Raw genomic sequence first — 21655 nt, forward strand, 5'->3', positions numbered from 1 at the left:
CTGACCATTTTCCAATTTTACGATTATATGTAGATCACAAACCTCCTCCCACCCACCTTCATCTAACCTGAATGTTAACCCGCTTTTACATTTCCCCTCATGTTTATATAGTTCCTCCTTAGATACACCATATCACAAAGAACTGCCTGTTCTAACCAGGGCCTGAAAACTGCGCAGAATTTTAATTTTTTTTCTATTATGCGCATCAAACAAACACAAACCACAACTCACAACGCAAGTAAACAATGTCAGGCAGTCAAAACAACTGACAGGCACAATGACAAAAGTAATATGTTTTGACTAGATGGCATTGGTGTTCAGCAGGCTGGCACTTTATTAACAATGAGCTACTGGCTTCCATTCTGTGTTTATTGTTACAATTTGTAACTGTGTTGTAACTTGAAACAATGACAATGTAAACATGTTGAAGCTCTAAAGTGCTTCAAAGTAAAGGTTGTGGTATGTTTATTATTTAGAAAATTTATTAATTATATTCATTAGTACAAAATTAACTGTGGGGTATTTCACAATTATATTAACATAGATTTCAAAATTATATTAGCATAATTTCATAAATTATATTAATATTATATAAAAGAAAGTTCCTGCTGTATGACAACAAAGACTATGTGCACAGGAGCATTTCATTTAATGTGTGGCTGTGTACCTGTGCAGCTTTGAGGGAACAGTGTTAGTATGTTCTTCCCTTGACCTTGTAGGTTTCCTCCTGTTTTATAGGACATAGAACGTTACAACTCAGTACAGGCCCTTTGTTCCATGATGTTGTGTCAACCTTTTAATCCATTCTAAGATCAATCTAACTTTTCCCTCCAACATAACCCTTTATTTTTCTATCATGCATGTGCCTATCTAAGAGTCTCTTAAATGTCCCTAATGTACCCCTCTTCCACCAGCCCTGGCAGCATGTTCCACATGCCCACAACTCCTTGTGTAAAAAGCTAACCTCTGACATTCCCCCCTATACTTTCCTCTAATCACCTTAAAATTATGTCTCTCTGTATTGCTCATTTCCATCCTGTGAAAATGTCCCTGGCTGTCCATTCTCTCTACGCCTCTTATCATCTTGTACAGCTCTACTAGGGCATCTTTTTGTCTTCCTTCTCTTCAAACAGAACAACCCTAGCTTGGTCAGCCTACTTCCTTTCTCACACCTTTCAAAGACGTAAGGGTCAGTGGTTAATGGGCGTAATTGAGCAGCCTAAGTACTTTGGACTGGAAGGGCGTAAATAAATATAAAATAAGCATGATTTTGTACAAGGATAATACAGCATAGTGATCAAAGGAAGAACACTGGCTAAACTTCCTACTTCCTGCTCCCTGGCCAGTAGACAGTGAGGCAACTGTATTCTCCCCACCATTGCCTGCACTGGAATTAACCTCAGCAGTAGATCAAAGCTCAAAGTAAATTTATTATCGAAGTGTGCATATGTCACCATTAATTTTCTTGCAGGCATTCACAGTAGAAGAAAGAAATACAATAGGATCAATGAAAAACTACACACTATGACTGACAAACAAGCATTTAGCAAAATAAGACAATAAGTGCAAATACAAACACACAGATTAGTTAATAGCACTGAGAACATGAGTTGTAGAGTCGTTGAAAGTGAGTCCGTAGATTGTGGAATCAGTTCAGTGATGAGGCGAGTGAAGTTATCCATGACTTTCAGAAGCTGAGGTTTGAAGAGTAGTAACTGTTCCTGAACCTGGTGTTGTGTGACCTCCTTCCCAATGGTATCAGCTAGATGGCGGGGTTACCTGATGATGGATGCTGTCTTCCTGTGACAGTGCTCCGTATAGATGTACTACAGGGTGGGAGGGGCTTTACCTGCGATGGACTGCTGCACCCACTACTTTTTGTACACGTTTTCTTCTTGGGCGTTGGGCTGTGATGCAACCAGTCAGGATACTCTCCACTGCGCATCTACGAAAGTTCGTCAAACTTTTAGATGACATGCAGAATCTGCACAAACTTCTGTGAAAGGGGTTGAAGTGATTGAGGAATTGAGTACTCTGTTAAATGCAAATGAATCACCTCATCCAAATCTCAACCTCATCATGCCTTTTCCATTTTGTCCTAGTAAAAACAGCCCAAAGGTAAAAGCTCCTGCACCTGAACCACCTGCAGTTGTGAAGGTCTTTAACAGGGCGCTTCTGTTCGACACTGTGTCGCAGGGATCCGTTGCTGAAATGGATGGGCTGCTTGTCTTTCTACTGAGTCAGAAGAAACGTCTAACAGATGAGGAATTTCGAGGTAAGGTGAAACTATAATCACTGTGAGAAGTTCATAACCGTAACAGCTCAGAGAACCTACTCTGATGCTCCCCTTCTTACCACTTAAAGGCAATTCCCAAGAAGATTTGTTCCTGAGGACAATTTTATGCAAGGGAAGATAATTTAGGAGTGAAGTTCCCCTTTTCTCCTAAAAAGATGGCTGGATGGAGATTATGAATTCCTTTTTTAGTAAAAGAACCTGTTTACAAATTCATTACACCCGTAGCACATGGCTGGAAGGAAAGCAATGTTTCGGGAATATTGTAAACAAACACTTGAAAAGGAATTTGCGATTGCTACACATGATTGACATCCTGACTTTCATTGCCACCATCTGAAAGCTCTGCTACTCCCCACCTGTTAACACTGTAGTGATACCTTCAATACTTAGATATAGATTTTTAGATTAGATTATGAGGACACGCAGTCCTCTTTTATTGTCATTTAGTAATGCATGCATTAAGAAATGATACAATATTCCTCCAGAATGATATCACAGAAACACAAGACAAACAAGACTAAAAAACTGACAAAGACCACATAATTATAACATACAGTTACAACAGTGCAAAGAAATACCATGATTTAATAAGAACAGACTATGGGCACAGTAAAAAAAAGTCTCAAAGTCTCTCGAAAGCCCCATCATCTCACGCAGACGGAGAAAGAAGAAAAACTCTCCCTGCCATGGGCTTCCAGCGCCGCAAACTTGCCGATGCAGCACCCTGGAAGCACCCGACCACAGCCGACTCTTGAGTCCGTCCGAAAACTTCGAGCCTCCCAACCAGCCCTCCGACACCAAGCACCAAGCACCATCTTTGCCGAGCGCTTCGACTCCGGTCCTGGCAACAGGCAATAGGCAAAGCCGAGGATTTGGGGCCTTCCCCTTTGGAGATTCTCGATCGCACAGTAGCAGCGGCAGCGAAGCGGGCATTTCAGAAGTTTCTCCGAACTTCTGACGTCTGCCTCCATCAAATCAGGATTGTGCACGCATCCTACCTACAAATACGATATATACAAATACGCTGTGTCGTGCTGCCATCTTCTCCACCCCTTAAGTGAAAACAATTAAAGGGACTGCAGATATTTTAGTCTGGAACAAAGAAAAAAAGATTCTGGAAGAACTCAGTAGGTCAAGCTGCATTTGTGGAGACAATAGATGTATATGATTACAGGAGATGGGATGTTATGCTGATATTGTAGTTTTGATGAGGCCTAATTTGGAGTATTGTGTGCAGTTTTGGTCACCATCCTACAGTAAAAATGTAAACAAGGTTGAAAGAGTACAGAGAAAATTTACAAGGATGTTGCCAGGACAAGATGACCTGAGTTACAAGGAAAGATTGAATAGATCAGGACTTTATTCCTTAGAACATGGAAGATTGAGAGGAGAATTGATAGAGGTATACAATATTATGAGGGGTATAGATAGGGTAAATGCAAGCAGGCTTTTTTCACAGGGTGGGTGGGACTACAATTAGAAATCACGGGTTAAGGGTGTTTAGGGGAACATGAGGGAAAACTTATTTACTCAGAGAGTCATGAGAGCGTGGAATGAGCTGCCAATGCAAGCAGAACATGTGAGCATGATTTCAACGTTTGAGAGAAGTTTGAATAGAAGCGTGATTAGTAGGGGTATGGAGGGCTATGGTTCCTGCATCAAGACTTGAGGGGGGGTGTAGGAGAGGAAAAATTGCCAGTGTATGGCAGCACGAGTGTGTCGTTCAACAAGGGGCTTGGAGGTGGTAAGTGGAACCGGAAAGGGAAATCATAGGAGAGTTGAACAAAGGGAGAAGAAATTCTAGGTGGACTGGTGAGTGTGTGGGTAGGAGAAACATACCAGGGTGTGTGTGTTTCCTGAAATTGGAAAATTCAATGACTATACCATTGATAAGCTACCCAAGTGGAATCTCAGATTTTGTTCTTCCAATTTGTGATTGGCCTCTCCATAACACTGGAGAAGGCTGAGGATCGACAGATCAGCGTGCAAGATAGAAGGAGAATTAAAATGACATTCATCCTAGATTGTGGAGGTGGTCTATCATCATCTTTTGAAGAGCTTTTACGGATGGGCAGTAAATGTGGTCGAGCCACATCCCATAAAATAAATTTAAAAATTGTGGGGTAACATTAATCCAGTGTACATTTAGCTCAAATCCCCAATTACGCATGCAGTTCACATCACCTAGGAATCTACAGAATACTGTGCTATAGCATACTTGGAACAGCAGACCACTCAATCAGGAAGATACAAAAAAAGTCAAAATTGTAAAATTTCATTAAACTGGGGAGCTTTAACAAATTACATTGCAGCATGCCACAGCCTGTTATTTTCTTGAATTCCCAGGGATAATTATTAACTTGCGCTGCTGTTCGAAAAAAGGGAACAATTTTTTGAGACCTTTCTTCTTATTTTAGACAAAACATATATGTACTTTGCCTAAAATAAATATGTTTATTGTCCATTCTTGAACACAGAATTACAGCCCTAAATCACAGATCGGTTACGCTTTGATGATAATGTCAAAGTTTGGAAGCCACAAGGAATGTTGATGCATAAACTGACATATTACTTAAGCTCCAGTGGGTGCTAAAGAAGTTCAAAAAAGAGGGCACGGAAGCCAAAATCATTAGGTTATGCGGTGGCAATTTAACTGTCTGCAATGTGGCATGCGTAGCATAAAGCCAAAATCGTTAATAGATAGAATTGATGTTGGGTGAAATTGGGGTGTTGTTGTTGAATGAGATTGGAATTGACGTTGGGTGAGATTGGAATTGACGTTGGTGAGATTGGGATACACTTAGGGTGAGATTCGGATTGACACTGGGTGATATTGGGATTGATGTTGGATGAGATTGGGATTGATATTGGGTGAGATTGGGAATAAAATTGGGTAAAATTGAGATTGACATTGGGTGAGATTGGGGCTAAGTGGGATAAAATTAGGGTTAACATTGGGTGAGATTGGGGTTGAAGTTGGATGAAATTGAGGTTGACTTTGGGTGAGATTGGGGTTGATGCTGGGTGAGACTGGGGTTGACTGGGTGAGATTGGGCTTGACATTGGGTGAGATCAGGATTGATGGTGGGTGGGATTGGGGTTGATATTGAGTGAAATTGGGATTGACATTGGGTGAGATTGGGGTGACGTTTGGTGAGATTACAGTTGACGTTGGGTGAGATTGGGATTGACGTTGGGTGAGATTGGAATTGACATTGGGTGAGATTGGGGTTGAAGTTCGATGAGATTGGGGTTGACTTTGGTGAGATTGTGATTGATATTGGGTGAGACTGGGAATAACATTAGGTAAGGTTGGGGTTGAACATTAGTGAGATTGGGATTGATATTGGGTAAGATTGGGAATGACGTTTAATGAGATTAGAGTTGACGTTGGGTTAGATTGGGATTGACATTGATTTGATTGGAATTGAAATTGGATGATATTGGGGTTGAAGTTGGATGAGATTGGAGTTGACTTTGGGTGAGATTGGGGTTAACGTTGGGTGATATTGCCGTTTGCATTTGGTGAGATTGGGGTTGACGTTATGTGAGATTGGGGTTAAGTGGGATGAAATTGGGGTTGACGTTGGGTGAGATTGGGGTTGGAGTTGGATGAGATTGGGGTTGACTTTTGGTGGGATTGGGTGTGACGTTGGGTGAGATTGGATTTGATGTTGGTTGAGATAGAGATTCACATTGGGTGAGATTTGGATTGATGTTGGGTGAGATCAGGATTGATGTTGGCTGAGATTGGGGTTGATATTGAGTGAAATTGGGAGTGATGTTGAGTGAGATTGTTGTTGACATTGGCTGAGACTGGGATCAATATTGTGTGAGATTGAGGTTGACATAGGGTGAGAGTAGGATTGACATTGGGTAAAATTCGGATTGACGTTTACTGAGATTGGGTTTGACGATGGATGAGATTGGGGTTGATATTTGGTGAGATTGGAGTTAAATAGGATGAAATTAGGCTTGATGTTGCGTGAGATTGGGGTTGACATTTCATGAGGTTGGGGTTGACGTTGGGTGAGATTGGGGTTGATGTTGGACGAGATTGGGATTGACATTAGATGAGATTGGGATTGATATTAGATGAGATTGGGATTGACATTGGATAAGATTGGGAATGACATTTGATGAGATTGGGGGTGATGTTGAGTTAGATTGATATTGACACTGGGTTTGATGGGAGTTGAAATTGGATGAGATTGGAGTTGACTTTGGGTGAGATTGGGGTTAATGCTGGGTGAGATTGGGATTGACATTAGGTGAGATTGGGTTTCACGTTGTGTGAGATTGGGATTGACACTCGGTTTGATTGGATTTGAAATTGGATGAGATTGAGGATTAACGTTGGGTGGAGGTTGGGATTGACGTTGGGTGAGATTGGGGTTGTGTGGGATGAAATGGGGGTTGACGTTGGGTGAGATTGGGATTGAAGTTGGATGAGATTGGGGTTGACTTTGGGTGAGATTGGGGTTGAAGTTGGATGAGATTGGGGTTGACTTTGGGTGAGATTGGGGTTGACGTTGGGTGAGATTGGGGTTGAAGTTGGATGAGATTGGGGTTGACTTTGGGTGAGATTGGGGTTGACGTTGGGTGAGATTGGGCTTGATGTTGGGTGAGATGGAGAATCACATTGGGTGAGATTGGGATTGATGTTGGGTGAGATCAAGATTGATGTTGGTTGAGATTGGGGTTGATATTGAGTGAAATTGGGATTGACATTGAATGAGATTGGAGTAGATGTTGGGTGAGATTGGGCTTGATGTTGGGTGAGATGGAGAATCACATTGGGTGAGATTGAGATTGATGTTGGGTGAGATGGAGAATCACATTGGGTGAGATTGAGATTGATGTTGGGTGAGATCAAGATTGATGTTGGTTGAGATTGGGGTTGATATTAAGTGAAATTGGGATTGACGTTGAGTGAGATTGGAGTTGACGTTGGGTGAGATTAGAGTTGACATTGGGTGAGATTGGGGTTGACATTGGGTGAGATTGGGGTTGTCGTTGGGGGAGATGGGGATTGATGTTGGGTGAGATTGTTGTTGACATTTGGTGAGACTGGGATCAACATTGTGTGAGATTGAGGCTGACAGGATGAGATTAGGATTGACATTGGGTAAGATTGGGGTTGACATTGGGTGAGATTGGAGTTGAGTAGGATGAAATTGAGGTTGATATTGGGGTTGAGGTTGGATGAGATTGTGGTGGAGTTTGGGTGAGATTGCAGTTGACAATGGGTGAGATTGGGCTTGACGTTGGGTGAGATTGGGGTTGAATTTAGGTGAGATTGAGATTGATGTTGCGTGCGATTGGGGTTGATGTTGGATGAGATTGGGATTGATGTTGGGTGAAATTGCGATTGACGTTAGGTGAGACTGGGTTTCTCGTTGGGTGAGATTGGGAATGATGCTGGGTGAGATTGGGATTGACGTTGGGTGAGATTGGGAATGATGCTGGGTGAGATTGGGATTGACGTTGGGTGAGATTGAGTCTGATGTTGGTTGATTTTGGACAGGACAAGTAGCAAGAGGAAACACCATGTCCACTTTCACTCTGTCAAGGTTCCCTCAAAATATTATACATTATCCTCAACTAAGCAGCAGATGTATGCCTAGCCTCTTCAAACTTCTCTGATAAGACAACCACCCCTCCCCACAAAAGGTTTTGGAACTCTTTCCAACCTGTAAATATTTGTCCCTATCTAAGAATTGTACACAATTGTCCAGATTTAGTCTCACCTTTTCCTGTGTAACAGAAGTACCATCTCTCTACTTTTCTATTTAATTCTCCTAACAAAAGGTTCTGATGCAGAGTTTTGGCACAAAGTGTTGACCATCTATCTGCTTCCACAGATGCTGTCTGACTTGCCCTCACTAATATGACCATCCATCACCTGCTCCTATGGCTTCACGTGATCCTGATCGGGGCGCTAAGCTGCGCTACAACTTGCCCAAAGGTGACCCGCAGGCTAGCGGAGGGAAGGAGCGCCTTAGACCTCCTTCGGTAGAGAGGTGTAAGGTGCTCCTCCCCAGTCCCCATGTACTTTAATATGCCGAATAGACAGAAAATCTGATTAAAGCTATGTGTCGCACAGGCAGTTAACTGCAAAGCGCGGTAATTAAGCACACTGATGATTGAGACTAACAATCCTTTCTCTCTTTCTCATTCTTAGAACCTTCGACAGGAAAAACTTGCTTACCAAAAGCTCTGTTAAACTTAACCAACGGGAAGAATGATACCATTCCAGTGATGCTTGAGATTGCAGAAAAGACAGGGAACCTTCGAGAGTTCATCAATGCTCCATTCCGGGACGTGTACTACAGAGGTGATAAGGCAATGGCTGTTGACACATTGATAACTCAACTCTCAAATCAGATAGAACATCTCACAGGCACAAACTGGTGATCCCTGTTCATGAAGTTGCTTTCTTTTGGCCTGTTCTGCTAGCATTAGCCAGCTTTGGTTAATGACCAGACGGGCATTATTGGTATAACAAGTGAGCAATAGGCTTTTCTGCTGTGGAAGGATCAGCAATAGGGTGACTCTATCCAGATTAAGGCTTTGAAAATCTAATTGCTTTGTCATGGGAGATTCTTTTACTTGGTTCCTTACGCAGATACTGTGCTAGAGGGAGGGTCTGTTAATATGAAAACAGGCTCCTGAATTGGGAATTATCTGTCTTCTACACTCACTTCCACAGGGACACTGGACGATGTGACTGAATGTCCTTGGATTAATGGGCAGCTATGAGATGGCTGAAGGAGGGGCTGGTGGCAGGTGTCACCTTCTCCTTTGGTGCTTCTGTTCCTCTTTTATTTGGAACGGATCCCCAGATCTGGCGGATGCTCCTATTTCTTATGTTTGGGCTAAGGACAATCTTGTCACCACTTGATCTATTGCATTTCTGTTTTCCTGTGAAAGCCCACAAGAAAATGAATCTCAAGGTAATATATGCTTCAAGGTTCAAAGTAAATTTTATTATCCAAGTTCATACATGTCATATACATCCCCGAGATTAATTTTCATTTTCCTGTGGGCATACTCAACGAATCTACAGAATAGTGGCTATAACAAGATCAATGAAAGATCAACCAAATTGGAGAAGACAACAAATATAAATAAGTAGCAATAAATAATGAGACCATGTGAGAATGAGATAGAGTCCTTAAAGTGAGATAATTGGTTGTGGGAACATCTCAATGGATGGGCAAGTGAGTGTAGTTTTCCCCTTTGTTTCAACAGCCTGATGGTTGAAGAGTAGTAACTGTTCCTGAACCTGGTGGTGGGAATCCTGAGGCTCTTGTACTTTTTATCTGATGGCAGCAGTGAGAAGACAGCATGGCCTGGGTGTTGGGGGTCTCTGATGATGGATGCTGCTTTCCTGCAACAACGTTTCATGTAGATGTGCTCAATGATTAGGAGGGTTTTACCTGTCATGTACTGGGCCAAATCCACTACCTTTTGTAGGATTTTCCATTCAAAGGCATTGGTGTTCCCATATACATACTTTGATAATAAATTTACTTACTTTGAACTCTGGTCCTGATTAGACCAAGCTTGCCCTGGCTTCTACTGCCCTCACCACAGTAGGGCACTGTCTCCACGCCAGTAGTCTTTGTTGGGGTGGAGAGCAAAACTATTGTTGCGGAAGGTGGTGTTGAAGGCTGTAGCTGTGGTGTCGAAACTCAGTACAATCTGTGGGCTTATGACTGCTCTTCCACCGTGACACAAGTAGCCCAGAAGGGCTACAGCGTTTTCAGGCAGCTTTGGCGAGAGAATGTAAAACAAGAGTAAGCTCCAAGAAGCTTTGCTTACTTGCTGTTTTCTCATCCACCCATGGAGATCTTCGAACGTTGCATTCCCCTACAAAAAACGGAGGGCCAGGCAGAGGAGGTGGGTTAGATTGATCTTAAAGCAGGTTAAAAGTTCATGCACTATGCTGTAATGCTCTGCCTTCTACGTTCTCAGAATCTCCTATCCCATGCATCAATTTCTGTTAGAAAAAGAACATAGGAAGGACATGGAATGGATCATCACAAAAATGTAGCGGTTAATACAACGCTACTAAGGATTGGACCGTTTCAGAGTCCATTTCCAGCACTGCCTTTAGGGAGCTTGTAGGGTCTCCTTATGAGAGTGTGTGCTTCCGTTTCTTCCCACAGTCCCAGGTCGTACCGGTTTGTGGGTTAATTGGTCATTGTAAATTGTCCTGTTAGGCTAGAGTTAAATAGGCGGCTCATCGGGCTGGAAGAGCCTGCCCGTGCTGCATCTCTACATAAATAAATACGCACAGCACGGTGCAGGCCTTTCGGCCCACAATGTTGTGCTGACATGTTAACCAGCTCCAAAATGAGAATCAGAATCAGATTTAAAATCACAGGCAAATGTCATGAGATTTATTTTTATGTGGCAGAAGTACATAATAAAAACTAAATTACAGTAAATATATATATTAAAATTTAAAATTTAATAAGTAGTGCAAAAAAAGGAAAAGAAGTAGTGAGGTGGTGTTCATGGGTTCAATGTCCATTCGGAAATCTGATGGCGGAGGGGAAGAAGCTGTTCCTAAATCATTCAGGCTCCTGTACCTCCTACCTGAGGAGGACATGTCCTGGGTGATGGGGGTCCTTAATGATGGATGCCACCATTTTAAGGCATCGCTCCTTGAAGATGTCCTGGATACTAAGGAGGTTAGTGCTCATGATGGAGCTGACTGAGTTTGCAACCTTCTGCAGCTTATTTCAATCCTGTGTAGTAGACACCCCCCCCCCACTGATACCAGAAGGTGATGCAGTCAGTCAGAATGCTCTCCACAGTACATCTGTAGAAATTTGCAAGTATCTTTGGTGACGTACTAAATCTCCTCAAACTCCTAATGAAATACAGCCGGTGTCATGCCATCTTTGTATCTGCATCTGATCATTCTAACATGAGAAAATCTGGAGCTGCTGGAAATCCAAACAACAATCATTCTAATCCTTCTCTTGTACATAAACCCTCCGTTTTTTCTTTAATCTATGTAAGAGTCTGTTAAATGCAGTGAATATATTTTCCTCTGGAACCAACCCTGGCAGTGCGTTCCACGCACCCACCACTCTCAGTGTAGAAGAACTGCCTCTGGCATCTCCCCTACGCTTTCCTCCCAACACCTTATGCGCCATTTCCACCCTGGGAAAACCTATCTGGTTGTCCACTCGATCTATACCACTCCTCTTGTACACCGCTATCAAACCACCCCTCAGCTTCCTTTGAAAGCAGCGGTTGCTAACCTGGGGCTGAGTGGTATTGGTCCATGGCATACAAAAGGTTCTAAAGGAAGGAGAATAAGGGAAGGTGGCCATGACAATGAGGGAACGAACAAGCATTTTCCGAAGGGTCAATTCAGAAATGTACAGAACTGTTTTCTGTAGAAAATGTGAAATGCTCTTTATTCATGTTGACAATTTTAGTGGATAGAACCGTCCTCCCTCACCTCTGCTTGCCTGCTAAAATACTTCAAATGATGGCCAAAAATGAGGTCATTAAAGTTATGACTTCCAAGCAACTTGGGACACAGTCAATTATTTATAACTCTACTGATGTGGAGCATTCATTATAGTGTAAACTCTGGGTGGAAGGGCAGAGAGAGCCAGCATTTCCCAGCACAGTCCCTCCTTGGAACAGAAGCCCAGTGTTGGATCGTTCTGAGTCTGTTTCAAGGTGGAGTTTAACAGTGCCCAGTTCTAACATGCATTTGGCACCAGGTCTCAGTCCCTTCCTGAATAATCAAAGCCTGTTTAGTTAGCAGCCTCCAACCTTGACACCCACTTCAAAGAACTTACCATAAAACCGGGTCTCTGTGTTGAGTGGGAGGAGGGACAGGGTGGAGAGTTGGAAATCAAAACCCTGCAATTTTGTGTGGTTTTGTTTCTTCGCAGTAATGAGAGCTATCAGACTTGTGCACCATTTGGGCGGAGAGGAGCAGGGTTGGGGAGGGGACAAGGAAAGGATGCCTCATTTTTAACTTTATTCACTTTGGGTGTTTCTGGCATTGCTCTTGACAGTGAGGCTGGAGGCTGAAGTTCATTGAAGATGCTCCTGCAATGTTATTCAAAGGGTCAAAGCACACTTATTATCAAAATATGTATACAGACGACAACCCTGAGATTTGTCCTCCCACAGGCAACCACGAAACAAAGAAACACCATGGAACCGTTCAAGAAAACATCAAACGCCCAGTGTGCAAAAAAAGATGAGATTATGCAAACGGCAAAAAGCGAGTGAACACCACGTAGGATATCGAACATCAAACCAGGGGTGGGAGTCTCAATAGCGTCGCAATAGACTTAGATTCAGATTCAGGTTTATTTATCATGTGTACATCGAAATGTATAGTGAAATGCATCGTTTGCATTAATGCAAGGATGTCCTGGGGGATCCACACAATTGTTGCCCCACATTCTGGTGCTACCACAGCGTGCCTACAATGTTCAGCGGAACAACACAAGTAACAACAGCAAAACAAACCCCTTTCCACACCCTACTGTCCCGTCCCAGGAGAGGGTACCTTCAGACTCCCAGACATCAGGCCTTTGACCTCCAGACATGCTGAGCCAGGGGCTTCAATCTCTGGGCTTCTACCTCCCGACACACCAAGCTTTGGACTTTAACCTTTGGTTGTGCATTTGATTTCGATTTATCAACCACCTCTGATCATGGGTTTGACCTTTAGGCCTCGACTCCAGGACTCCCTGACTACAGGTTTGACCTTTGGGCCTTGACTGCTGGACTTGCAGCGTCCTATGACCCTGACGACCTGGGAAGGATCACAGGTCCTCATTACTCCTGCCAATACGGACCTCCGATCCGAGACCGGGGGAACCTGGGGATGGCCAACCTGTGGATTGCTGGTTTCCTCACCACCTGCAGACTCGACCTCTGGGATTGCTGACCTTCGATTGTGGACACCGAACACTGGCCCCTGACCTCTAACCCTCCCTCATCCCTGTCCCTAAACCCCAACCTGACCGCTAACTCCCAGCGCTGCTCTAAAAACCATCACTTCCAGCCTAAATATCAGCTAAGTCTGAGCCACAGTACCGATGGGCATCGCAGCGCAGCACCATCTTGCCCTGAATTCTCAGGACTTAGACTCAGAGAAAAAGGAGGAGTGATGTTGCGTTTCTAAGTCATGGCGCTGTGGGTCTAGTGAAGGTGCTGGCCTGTGACTGATGATCTGGGAGTGGTAGTCAGTGGTCGTAGAGTGTAGTGTTGAATGTCACAGAGTTAGACAGCAGGAAAACAGGCCCTTCTGTCCTACTTGTTGATGGCAGCCAAGCTGCTGAACTGAGCTAGTCCCGTTTGCCTGTGCCCAGTGGGGAGTGGGCTAAGGGAGAGTGGCCAAGATTGTTGGACAGGGGAAATCTGAAGCAGAGCAGGTAACTTCTTATATTAGTCCGTGCGAACTGTTATTCTGCCTGGTCCCATCAACCTGCTCCAGGACCGTAGCCCACCCCCCACCTTTCCTATCCATGTCCCAATCCAAACTTCCCTTCAGTCTTGCAGTCGGACCCACATCCACCACTTCTGCTGATCGTTTGCTGCACACTCGCAATACCCTTTGTGTGAAAAAGATCCCCCTCAAAATACAAAGTAAATTTATTGCCAAAGTACATATACACCTCTGATATTCATTTTCTTGCAAGCATACTTACTTAATGAATCCATAATAGAATAGTAACTGTAACAGAATCAATGAAAGACCGCACCAACTTGGGCGTCTCAAGATCCCCTTAAATATTTTTCCTTTCACCCTTAACCTATGACCTCTAGTTCTAGATCAATCTCTGTGGGAAAAGCCTGCTTGCATTTACTCTGTCTACACCTCTCACAATTTTGCATGCCTCTGTTGTCGTGAGAGATGTAGCTGGAAGATATGAAGACGTCCTTTATTTGAAAAAATGAGGCAGAGCAGGCATCATATTGAGACCCTTTCGGAGGAAGAGGCCTGTTCAACCCAACACTACATGATATTTTATATGCTGAAGACCAAAGGACAATTCTATATTCACCATGTATCTACAAAGCTTCCCTTGAATTACATAAAACTTTCACACTTCCTTCTCCACACCCACACTCCAGACACCCAAAATGAATGTTAATCAGCATTGTCTGGTTTTTCAGTTAACTAAGAACCTATTGTTCAGAGATGCATTTTTAGTTTATTCTACAGTCCATGTTCAGGTCTAAAGATTGGCGGCAGAAGTTAATATTTTGCTATACCCCTAATGCAGTAAATGCTCTGACACCTCTATCAAATCTCTCCTCATTCTCCTGCACTCTAGAGAATACAATAATATTGTAGTGAAGTAACTGGCACGTGGACTGAGTGATGATATTAAAAGAAGTGTGGTAGTTTTTTAAGTCTAGTTCAGTGAGAAGTTCAAATTGTTGAGTTTTAGCATTGGTAGAAGCAACTTACAAGATTAGCAGTTAATGTTAATTAGCAGAGAGGCCTAGAGAGAGTTGGTGTGGAGAGGATGTTTCCTATAGTGTGATTGTCTAAGACCAGAGGGCACAGCCTCAGAATACAATGACAATCCCTTTAGAACAGAGATGAGAATTGATTGCCACAGATGGCTGTCTAGCCAAGTCATTGGTTATATTTAAAGCGGAGGTTGATAGGTTTTGATTAGTAAGAGTGTCAAAGATTATGGGAGAAAGCAGGAGAATGGGATTGCGAGGGATAATAAATGCCATGAAGGAATGGTGGAGCAGACTCAATGGGCCAAATGGCCTAATTCTGCTCCTGTGTCTTATGATCTTATGCAGGGGTTCCCAACATTTTTCATGCCATGGACCAATACCATTAAGCAAGGGATCCGTTGCCTCTAGGCTGGGAACTCCTGGGCCCTAATGCCTTTACATCATATGGCCCGGAAAGTAAAGTGACAAAAATATGCCTCGCACTCATCAAGGCCACATGGTCGAGGAAGGAGGCTCGTGATTTCCCTTTGACAAAGCTACACCTTCTGACCGCTGGGCCAGAACGTCAGCTCTTTTGGCCAGGTAATTCTGAAAACGGAAATTCAACAAGCACTATCAGATCCCAGAATCCTGTATTGACGGATCAAATAACTCCCAATGCAGGTTTATCGTATCAACAACATACCAGAGATTATTGACTGGTAGAGTATTTTCACTAATTTGATAAACAGAGTCATTTTTGGAAGCTCTTTAAATATACATATCAATAAAAATGTGAAATATCTTTATATAAAACTGTAATCATAGATTCACAGAGATACATTGTATGTTTTTAAGATTATTTTCTTTGGATTAATGATCAATACAGAAGATGACAATGTTCATGGAAAGAAGGGTTGCTTATTTTAATATGCCCTGTTCACATCTGCTGAAGGCAGAACTCTTAAATTAAAAATAATCCCTCTATTTTATCCTCTGAAGTTATCCTTCCTACTGAAGAGAACTAGAGTGGTCTGCTGGACTAATTCCATTTCCTAAATAGATGGAATTGCTTGTCCTCAGTTATACTCTGTCTTTAATCTATTTCTTTTTTCCTTCTCCCGGAATTTCACTTGGCTTTTGTGTGGAATGATAATGTGATTCAATGAGAATAAAAGAAAGACTTTGACTTGCATGTTGCCTTTCAACTTCTCTGAACATCCCCAAATACTGAAGTGCCTTAAAACCAAATGAAATGCCTTTGATGCATTGCTAATGCTTAAAGTGCAGGAAGCATGGTGTAGCCAGCATGCTCCCACAGACAGCGGTGTGATTATAACCAGAATCTGCTTCTACAGCCCTTTTGGCTAGTACAGCAGGGAGAACCCCCCCCGGCCCTCTTTAAAATAGGGGCAGGGAGGACAGACAGGACCACGATTTAGCACCCCATCTGATGGTAGGCATCTCACAGTTCAAAGTTAATTTAGTATCAAAGTATTTATTTATTGAGATACAGCACGGAGTAGGCCATTCAGCCCTTCCAGCTGCCCAGCAACCCCCCGATTGAACTCTAGCCTAATCACAGGACTATTTACAATGACTAGTTAGCCTACCAACTGGTACATCTTTGGACTGTGGGAGAAAACTGGAACCCCCGGAGGAAACCCACGTGGTCACAGGGAGAACATACAAACTCCTTACAGGCAGTGGAGGGTCTGTATACGTCACCGTCTAATACACCGAGATTCATTTTCTTGCAGGCATTCACAGAACAAAGAAATATAATAGAATCAATGAAAAACTACACACAAAGACAAACGACCAATGTGCTAATACAATAATAATAAGTAAATATTGAATGAATAACACTGACAACACGAGTTGAGGAGCCCTTGAAAGTGAGTCCATAGGTTATGTTCAGTGTTGAGGAGAGTGAAGTTATCCCCACTGGTTCAAGAGCCTGATGGTTGAGGGGTAGTAACTGTTCCTGAGCCTGGTGGTGTGGGTCCCGAGGCTCCTGTATCTGCTTCCCCGTGGCAGCAGTGAGAAGAGAGCATGAACTGGATGGTGGGGTCACTGATGATGGATGCTGCTTACTCGTGGGAGAACTCTTTGTAGATGTTCCATATTTGCACCATTTATTTAATTTGTAAATTATAGTGATTTTATCTCTTTGCACAGTACGGTGTGCAATGAATTCACATCGTGTAAGACAGAGACAATAAACCTCAGTCTGATTCGGATGTGAAACCTGGAAGGCTGCAATCCAGGGCCCACCTGGTCACTGTGATCATAAATGGTCCCTGTTGAACTTCTGTAGAGCCCGACTGCGGCAAATCTCAGCTTCAGGTTTATTTATTTATCACATGTCCATCTAAACAGACAATGAAAGTCGTTGTTTGCATTAACCACCACCAGTCCTTGGCCCTGGACCCTCACAGTCGTAGACGTTGAGCCTCTAACTTCCAGGCCCTGGACCGGACTTGCAGACATCAGGCCTCTGACCCCCATGTACACCGATCTAGGGGCCTCGACCTCTGGACTCGCTAACTTCAATCTTTGACCTTTGCGCTTTGATCTCTGGACTTGCGGATCCCTGGACTTTGACAACTTGATTAAACCCTGGATCACATAACTAGCATCAGACTTTGTAGAAATACAGTGAACTCTTTCTCTTTAAGAGCATTAGACTCATTCATTAACTTTAGACCAGATTTACAGGCCATTGAGGAAGAAACCTGGGTCAGTACTGCCTCTGCAGCAGCTGTGTGCTGCTGTTAATCCAGCTGGAGAAAATTCAAATGCCTACTGAGACCAAAGGTACAATATCATAAAAAACAAATCTCTTTAGGACTGGGCTAGATTTCTACCAGTGTAGAAACCCTCTTCAGCACTTATAAACAATGTATTTACTTTATTAGGAATCTATTTACTTTAATGTTTTACAGCAATCAACCAATTCCTTTTGCAGTAGTAGACTTTGAGCGTTGAATGTGGGATTGGCTGGGTTCTCTCCCGTTGTGCTACAGGACGGTGCAGATTTGTCCAACTGCAGCATGTCCATGTTTACCATGGCAACCAGAGCCAATGTGCTGTAAGGTGGACTTCCATTTAACTACAGGTTGAAGTAAGCTAAAGGTTTGGTGTTGCTTTATTTGTTTACTGTGGACTCTCTCTAAGCTGTGTGGGTGTGCAGCTGCACGGTAACTGAAATGCCCCCACTCACATAGCCTTTGTGACTATGCAGCTGGAAAAAGTTTATGAAACGTGGAAGATTTTCTTTATGTATTCTATCTTGTTGTTAATTTACTATTATTTGTTTAATAAGATACAGCACGGAAGAGGGCCTTTGAGCTACGCCAAGCAGTAACCCCCTGATTTAACTCTGGCCTAATCACAGGACAGTTTAGAATGACCAATTAACCTACTAACCGGTACATCTTCGGACCATGGGAAGATAGCAGGCCACCCGAAGGAAACCCACACGGTCTCGGGGAGAATGTACAAATACCTTTACAGGCATCAGTGGGGATTGAACCCGGGTCCCTGGTACTGTAAAGCGTTCTGCTAACCACTACGTTACCATGCACATACCCTTCAAATAATAAATAAAACCAAAAGTATTGATCTTTCAATTTTCATTCTAAATATTCATAGTGTGCATATTGCAAAAAAACATTATTTAAAGCGTTGCACAGTTTTCAGGCCGTGTAAAAAAGTTTCCTGCTTAAAGCAATGCTTGGTCTGCACAGCTGCAAGGAAAAGCTAGAGGGAACGTTGATTCCAGGTCTGTGTTTGGCATCCATGTTGCATTTGCTTCTGCAAGACAGTATGAGTGCAGGACGGTGGCACGGTGGCTCGCATAACGCAATTCAGCACCAGCAATCCAGGTCCAATTCCTGTCACTGTCCGTACGGAGTTTGCACGTTCTCCCCGTAACCGCGTGGGTTTACTCGTTCTCCCCGTGACCATGTGGGTTTCCTCGTTCTCCCCGTAACCGCGTGGGTTTCCTCGTTCTCACCGTGACCATGTGGGTTTCCTCGTTCTCCCCGTAACCGCGTGGGTTTACTCGTTCTCCCCGTGACTGCGTGAGTTTCCTCGTTCTCCCCGTGACCGCGTGGGTTTCCTCGTTCTCCCCGTGACCGCCTGGGTTTCCTCGTTCTCCCCGTGACCGCCTGGGTTTCCCCGTTCTCCCCGTGACGGCCTGGGTTTCCTCGTTCTCCCCGTGACCGCCTGGGTTTCCTCGTTCTCCCCGTGACCGCATAGGTTTCCTCGTTCTCCCCGTGACCGCGTGGGTTTCCTCGTTCTCCCCGTGACGGCGTGGGTTTCCTCGTTCTCCCCTTGACCGCCTGGGTTTCCTCGTTCTCCCCGTGACGGCCTGGGTTTACTCGTTCTCCCCGTGACCGCCTGGGTTTCCTCGTTCTCCCTGTGACCGCGTGGGTTTCCTCGTTCTCCCCGTGACGGCCTGGGTTTCCTCGTTCTCCCCGTGACGGCCTGGGTTTACTCGTTCTCCCCGTGACCGCCTGGGTTTCCTCGTTCTCCCCGTGACATCGCGGGTTTCCTCGTTCTCCCCGTGACCGCGTGGGTTTCCTCGTTCTCCCCGTGACGGCCTGGGTTTCCTCGTTCTCCCCGTGATGGCCTGGGTTTCCTCGTTCTCCCCGTGACGGCCTGGGTTTCCTCGTTCTCCCCGTGATGGCCTGGGTTTCCTCGTTCTCCCCGTGACCGCGTGGGTTTCCTCGTTCTCCCCGTGACCGCCTGGGTTTCCTCGTTCTCCCCGTGACCGCATAGGTTTCCTCGTTCTCCCCGTGACCGCGTGGGTTTCCTCGTTCTCCCCGTGACCGCCTGGGTTTCCTCGTTCTCCCCGTGACCGCCTGGGTTTCCTCGTTCTCCCCGTGACCACGTGGGTTTCCTCGTTCTCCCCGTGACCGCCTGGGTTTCCTCGTTCTCCCCGTGACCGCGTGGGTTTCCTCGTTCTCCCCTTGACCGCCTGGGTTTCCTCGTTCTCCCCGTGACGGCGTGGGTTTCCTCGTTCTCCCCGTGACCGCGTGGCTTTCCTCGTTCTCCCCGTGACTGCCTGGGTTTCCTCGTTCTCCCCGTGACGGCCTGGGTTTACTCGTTCTCCCCGTGACCGCCTGGGTTTCCTCGTTCTCCCCGTGACCGCATAGGTTTCCTCGTTCTCCCCGTGACCGCGTGGGTTTCCTCGTTCTCCCCGTGACCGCCTGGGTTTCCTCGTTCTCCCCGTGACGGCGTGGGTTTCCTCGTTCTCCCCGTGACCGCCTGGGTTTCCCCGTTCTCCCCGTGACGGCCTGGGTTTCCTCGTTCTTCCCGTGACCGCGTGGGTTTCCTCCCGCTGCTGTGGTCTCCTCCCAAAGACGTGCAGGTTAGGGTTAGAAAGTTGAGAGAGTACCACGTTGGTGCCGGAAGCACGCCAACACTTGCGGGCTGCCCCCCCCCCCCCGCATGCCCTTGGAACTGTTAGTCACTTATGCAAATAACACCTTTCACTATGTTCCGATGTATATTTGACAAATAACGCTAATTTACAATCCCACCACCTACAAATCGCCATTTAAAAAGCTGCCAGTTTGGTGGTTTGTTTCATTTCTGGATGCGGACCTGTGTTTAGAATTAGTTATTGCATTTATTTCTCAGACACATCCTGCACTTCAAAGGGATTCAGTCTTTTGGGTAATCCCAAAGTTTTGGAAAAATATTTTAAAAAGGTAAGTTGATTTGCATCAAGATAAAACAGGACATTATAGAGAAAAAGGATCTGGTGCTTTCCCGGCATACATGATGAATAAACTCTTCTCAGGCTTCCAGCCTGCTATAGGCGTCAATTATAACCATCGGTTCAATGACAAATTCTGCCATCTTCTTCACGGCATGTCCAGTCCGGTGGTATTTATAACCCCATCGTCTGTCCCTCCTGATTGGTTAGCTCTCATCCAATCAAGTTTCCACTCTCCTACCTTGTTTACAATCGAATTCCAATTCTTACTTAGAGCAAGACCTTTCATCTTTGTTAAAATTCTTTTCCTCTAGTTTTATTTCAATGGCTCCCTTTATCAGGTGGTCCCAAAATCCACTGGCGCGACAATAGTTTTGTGCTATTAAAGTCAATCCTACGGCCATTGTGAATGCGGTGTTCTGCTACTGCCGATTTCTCCAGGATTAACCTGGCATTAAACAAGGGGTCCATGAAGCCCAGGTTGGGAACCTCTGCTCTAAAGAGAAGTATCACAGCCTTGTTCTAAATTCGGGTCTGAACACACCTTTATTGTTCCCTGCTCTTGCCCCAGGCCAGACTGCACTGCACATAGCCATTGAGCGCCGGTGCAAACACTACGTGGAACTACTGGTTGAAAAGGGAGCCGATGTCCACGCACAGGCCCGAGGCAAGTTCTTCCAGCCCAAGGATGAAGGTGGATATTTCTACTTCGGTAAGATACTGCAATGTTTTTTTGTTAAACTTTACAGTACCAATATTGCAGATTCCCCCACTAACTCAATGAGTAATAGTCATAAAGCCAGAGAGAGACTCCATAAGAAACGGGCCCTTTGTCTCAGCAAGTCTACGCTGACCATCAGGTCGAGTCAAGTTTATTGTCATTTAACTACATCAATACCATCAGTGTTTCTCTGAACCAGGGTGCAAGGCACTGTGGTACACATAACACACAATAACTTATGGAAGCAAGGTTAAAATCTACAGATGAATTACACAAAGTAAAGTGCACAGATTAAAATATTGTAAGGTATAGAACAGATTAGCCAGTGACACTTCAAATGCAGGGAGTTCAGAAGCCTAATGGCCCAAGGGAAGAAATTGTTTCCCATCCTGACCATTCTTGTCTTTATACACCAGAGTTTCCTGCCTGACAGTAGAATGTTAAAGAGGAT

The 21655-nt window shown here is 44.5% G+C and overlaps 1 protein-coding gene across 1 annotated transcript in view; it reads left to right on the forward strand.

Moving 5' to 3' along the window:
- trpv4 (transient receptor potential cation channel, subfamily V, member 4) overlaps nt 1-21655 on the forward strand; it is a 144863-nt gene that overhangs the window by 56582 nt on the left and 66626 nt on the right. The window contains exons 3-5 of the mRNA XM_072247607.1: nt 2103-2275; nt 8481-8633; nt 21055-21195. Coding sequence (XP_072103708.1) covers nt 2103-2275; nt 8481-8633; nt 21055-21195 — 467 coding nt within the window. The remainder of the gene's footprint in view (nt 1-2102; nt 2276-8480; nt 8634-21054; nt 21196-21655) is intronic.

This window comes from Mobula birostris, chromosome 31 (assembly GCF_030028105.1).
Source record: "Mobula birostris isolate sMobBir1 chromosome 31, sMobBir1.hap1, whole genome shotgun sequence".
Classification (NCBI taxonomy): domain Eukaryota; kingdom Metazoa; phylum Chordata; class Chondrichthyes; order Myliobatiformes; family Myliobatidae; genus Mobula; species Mobula birostris.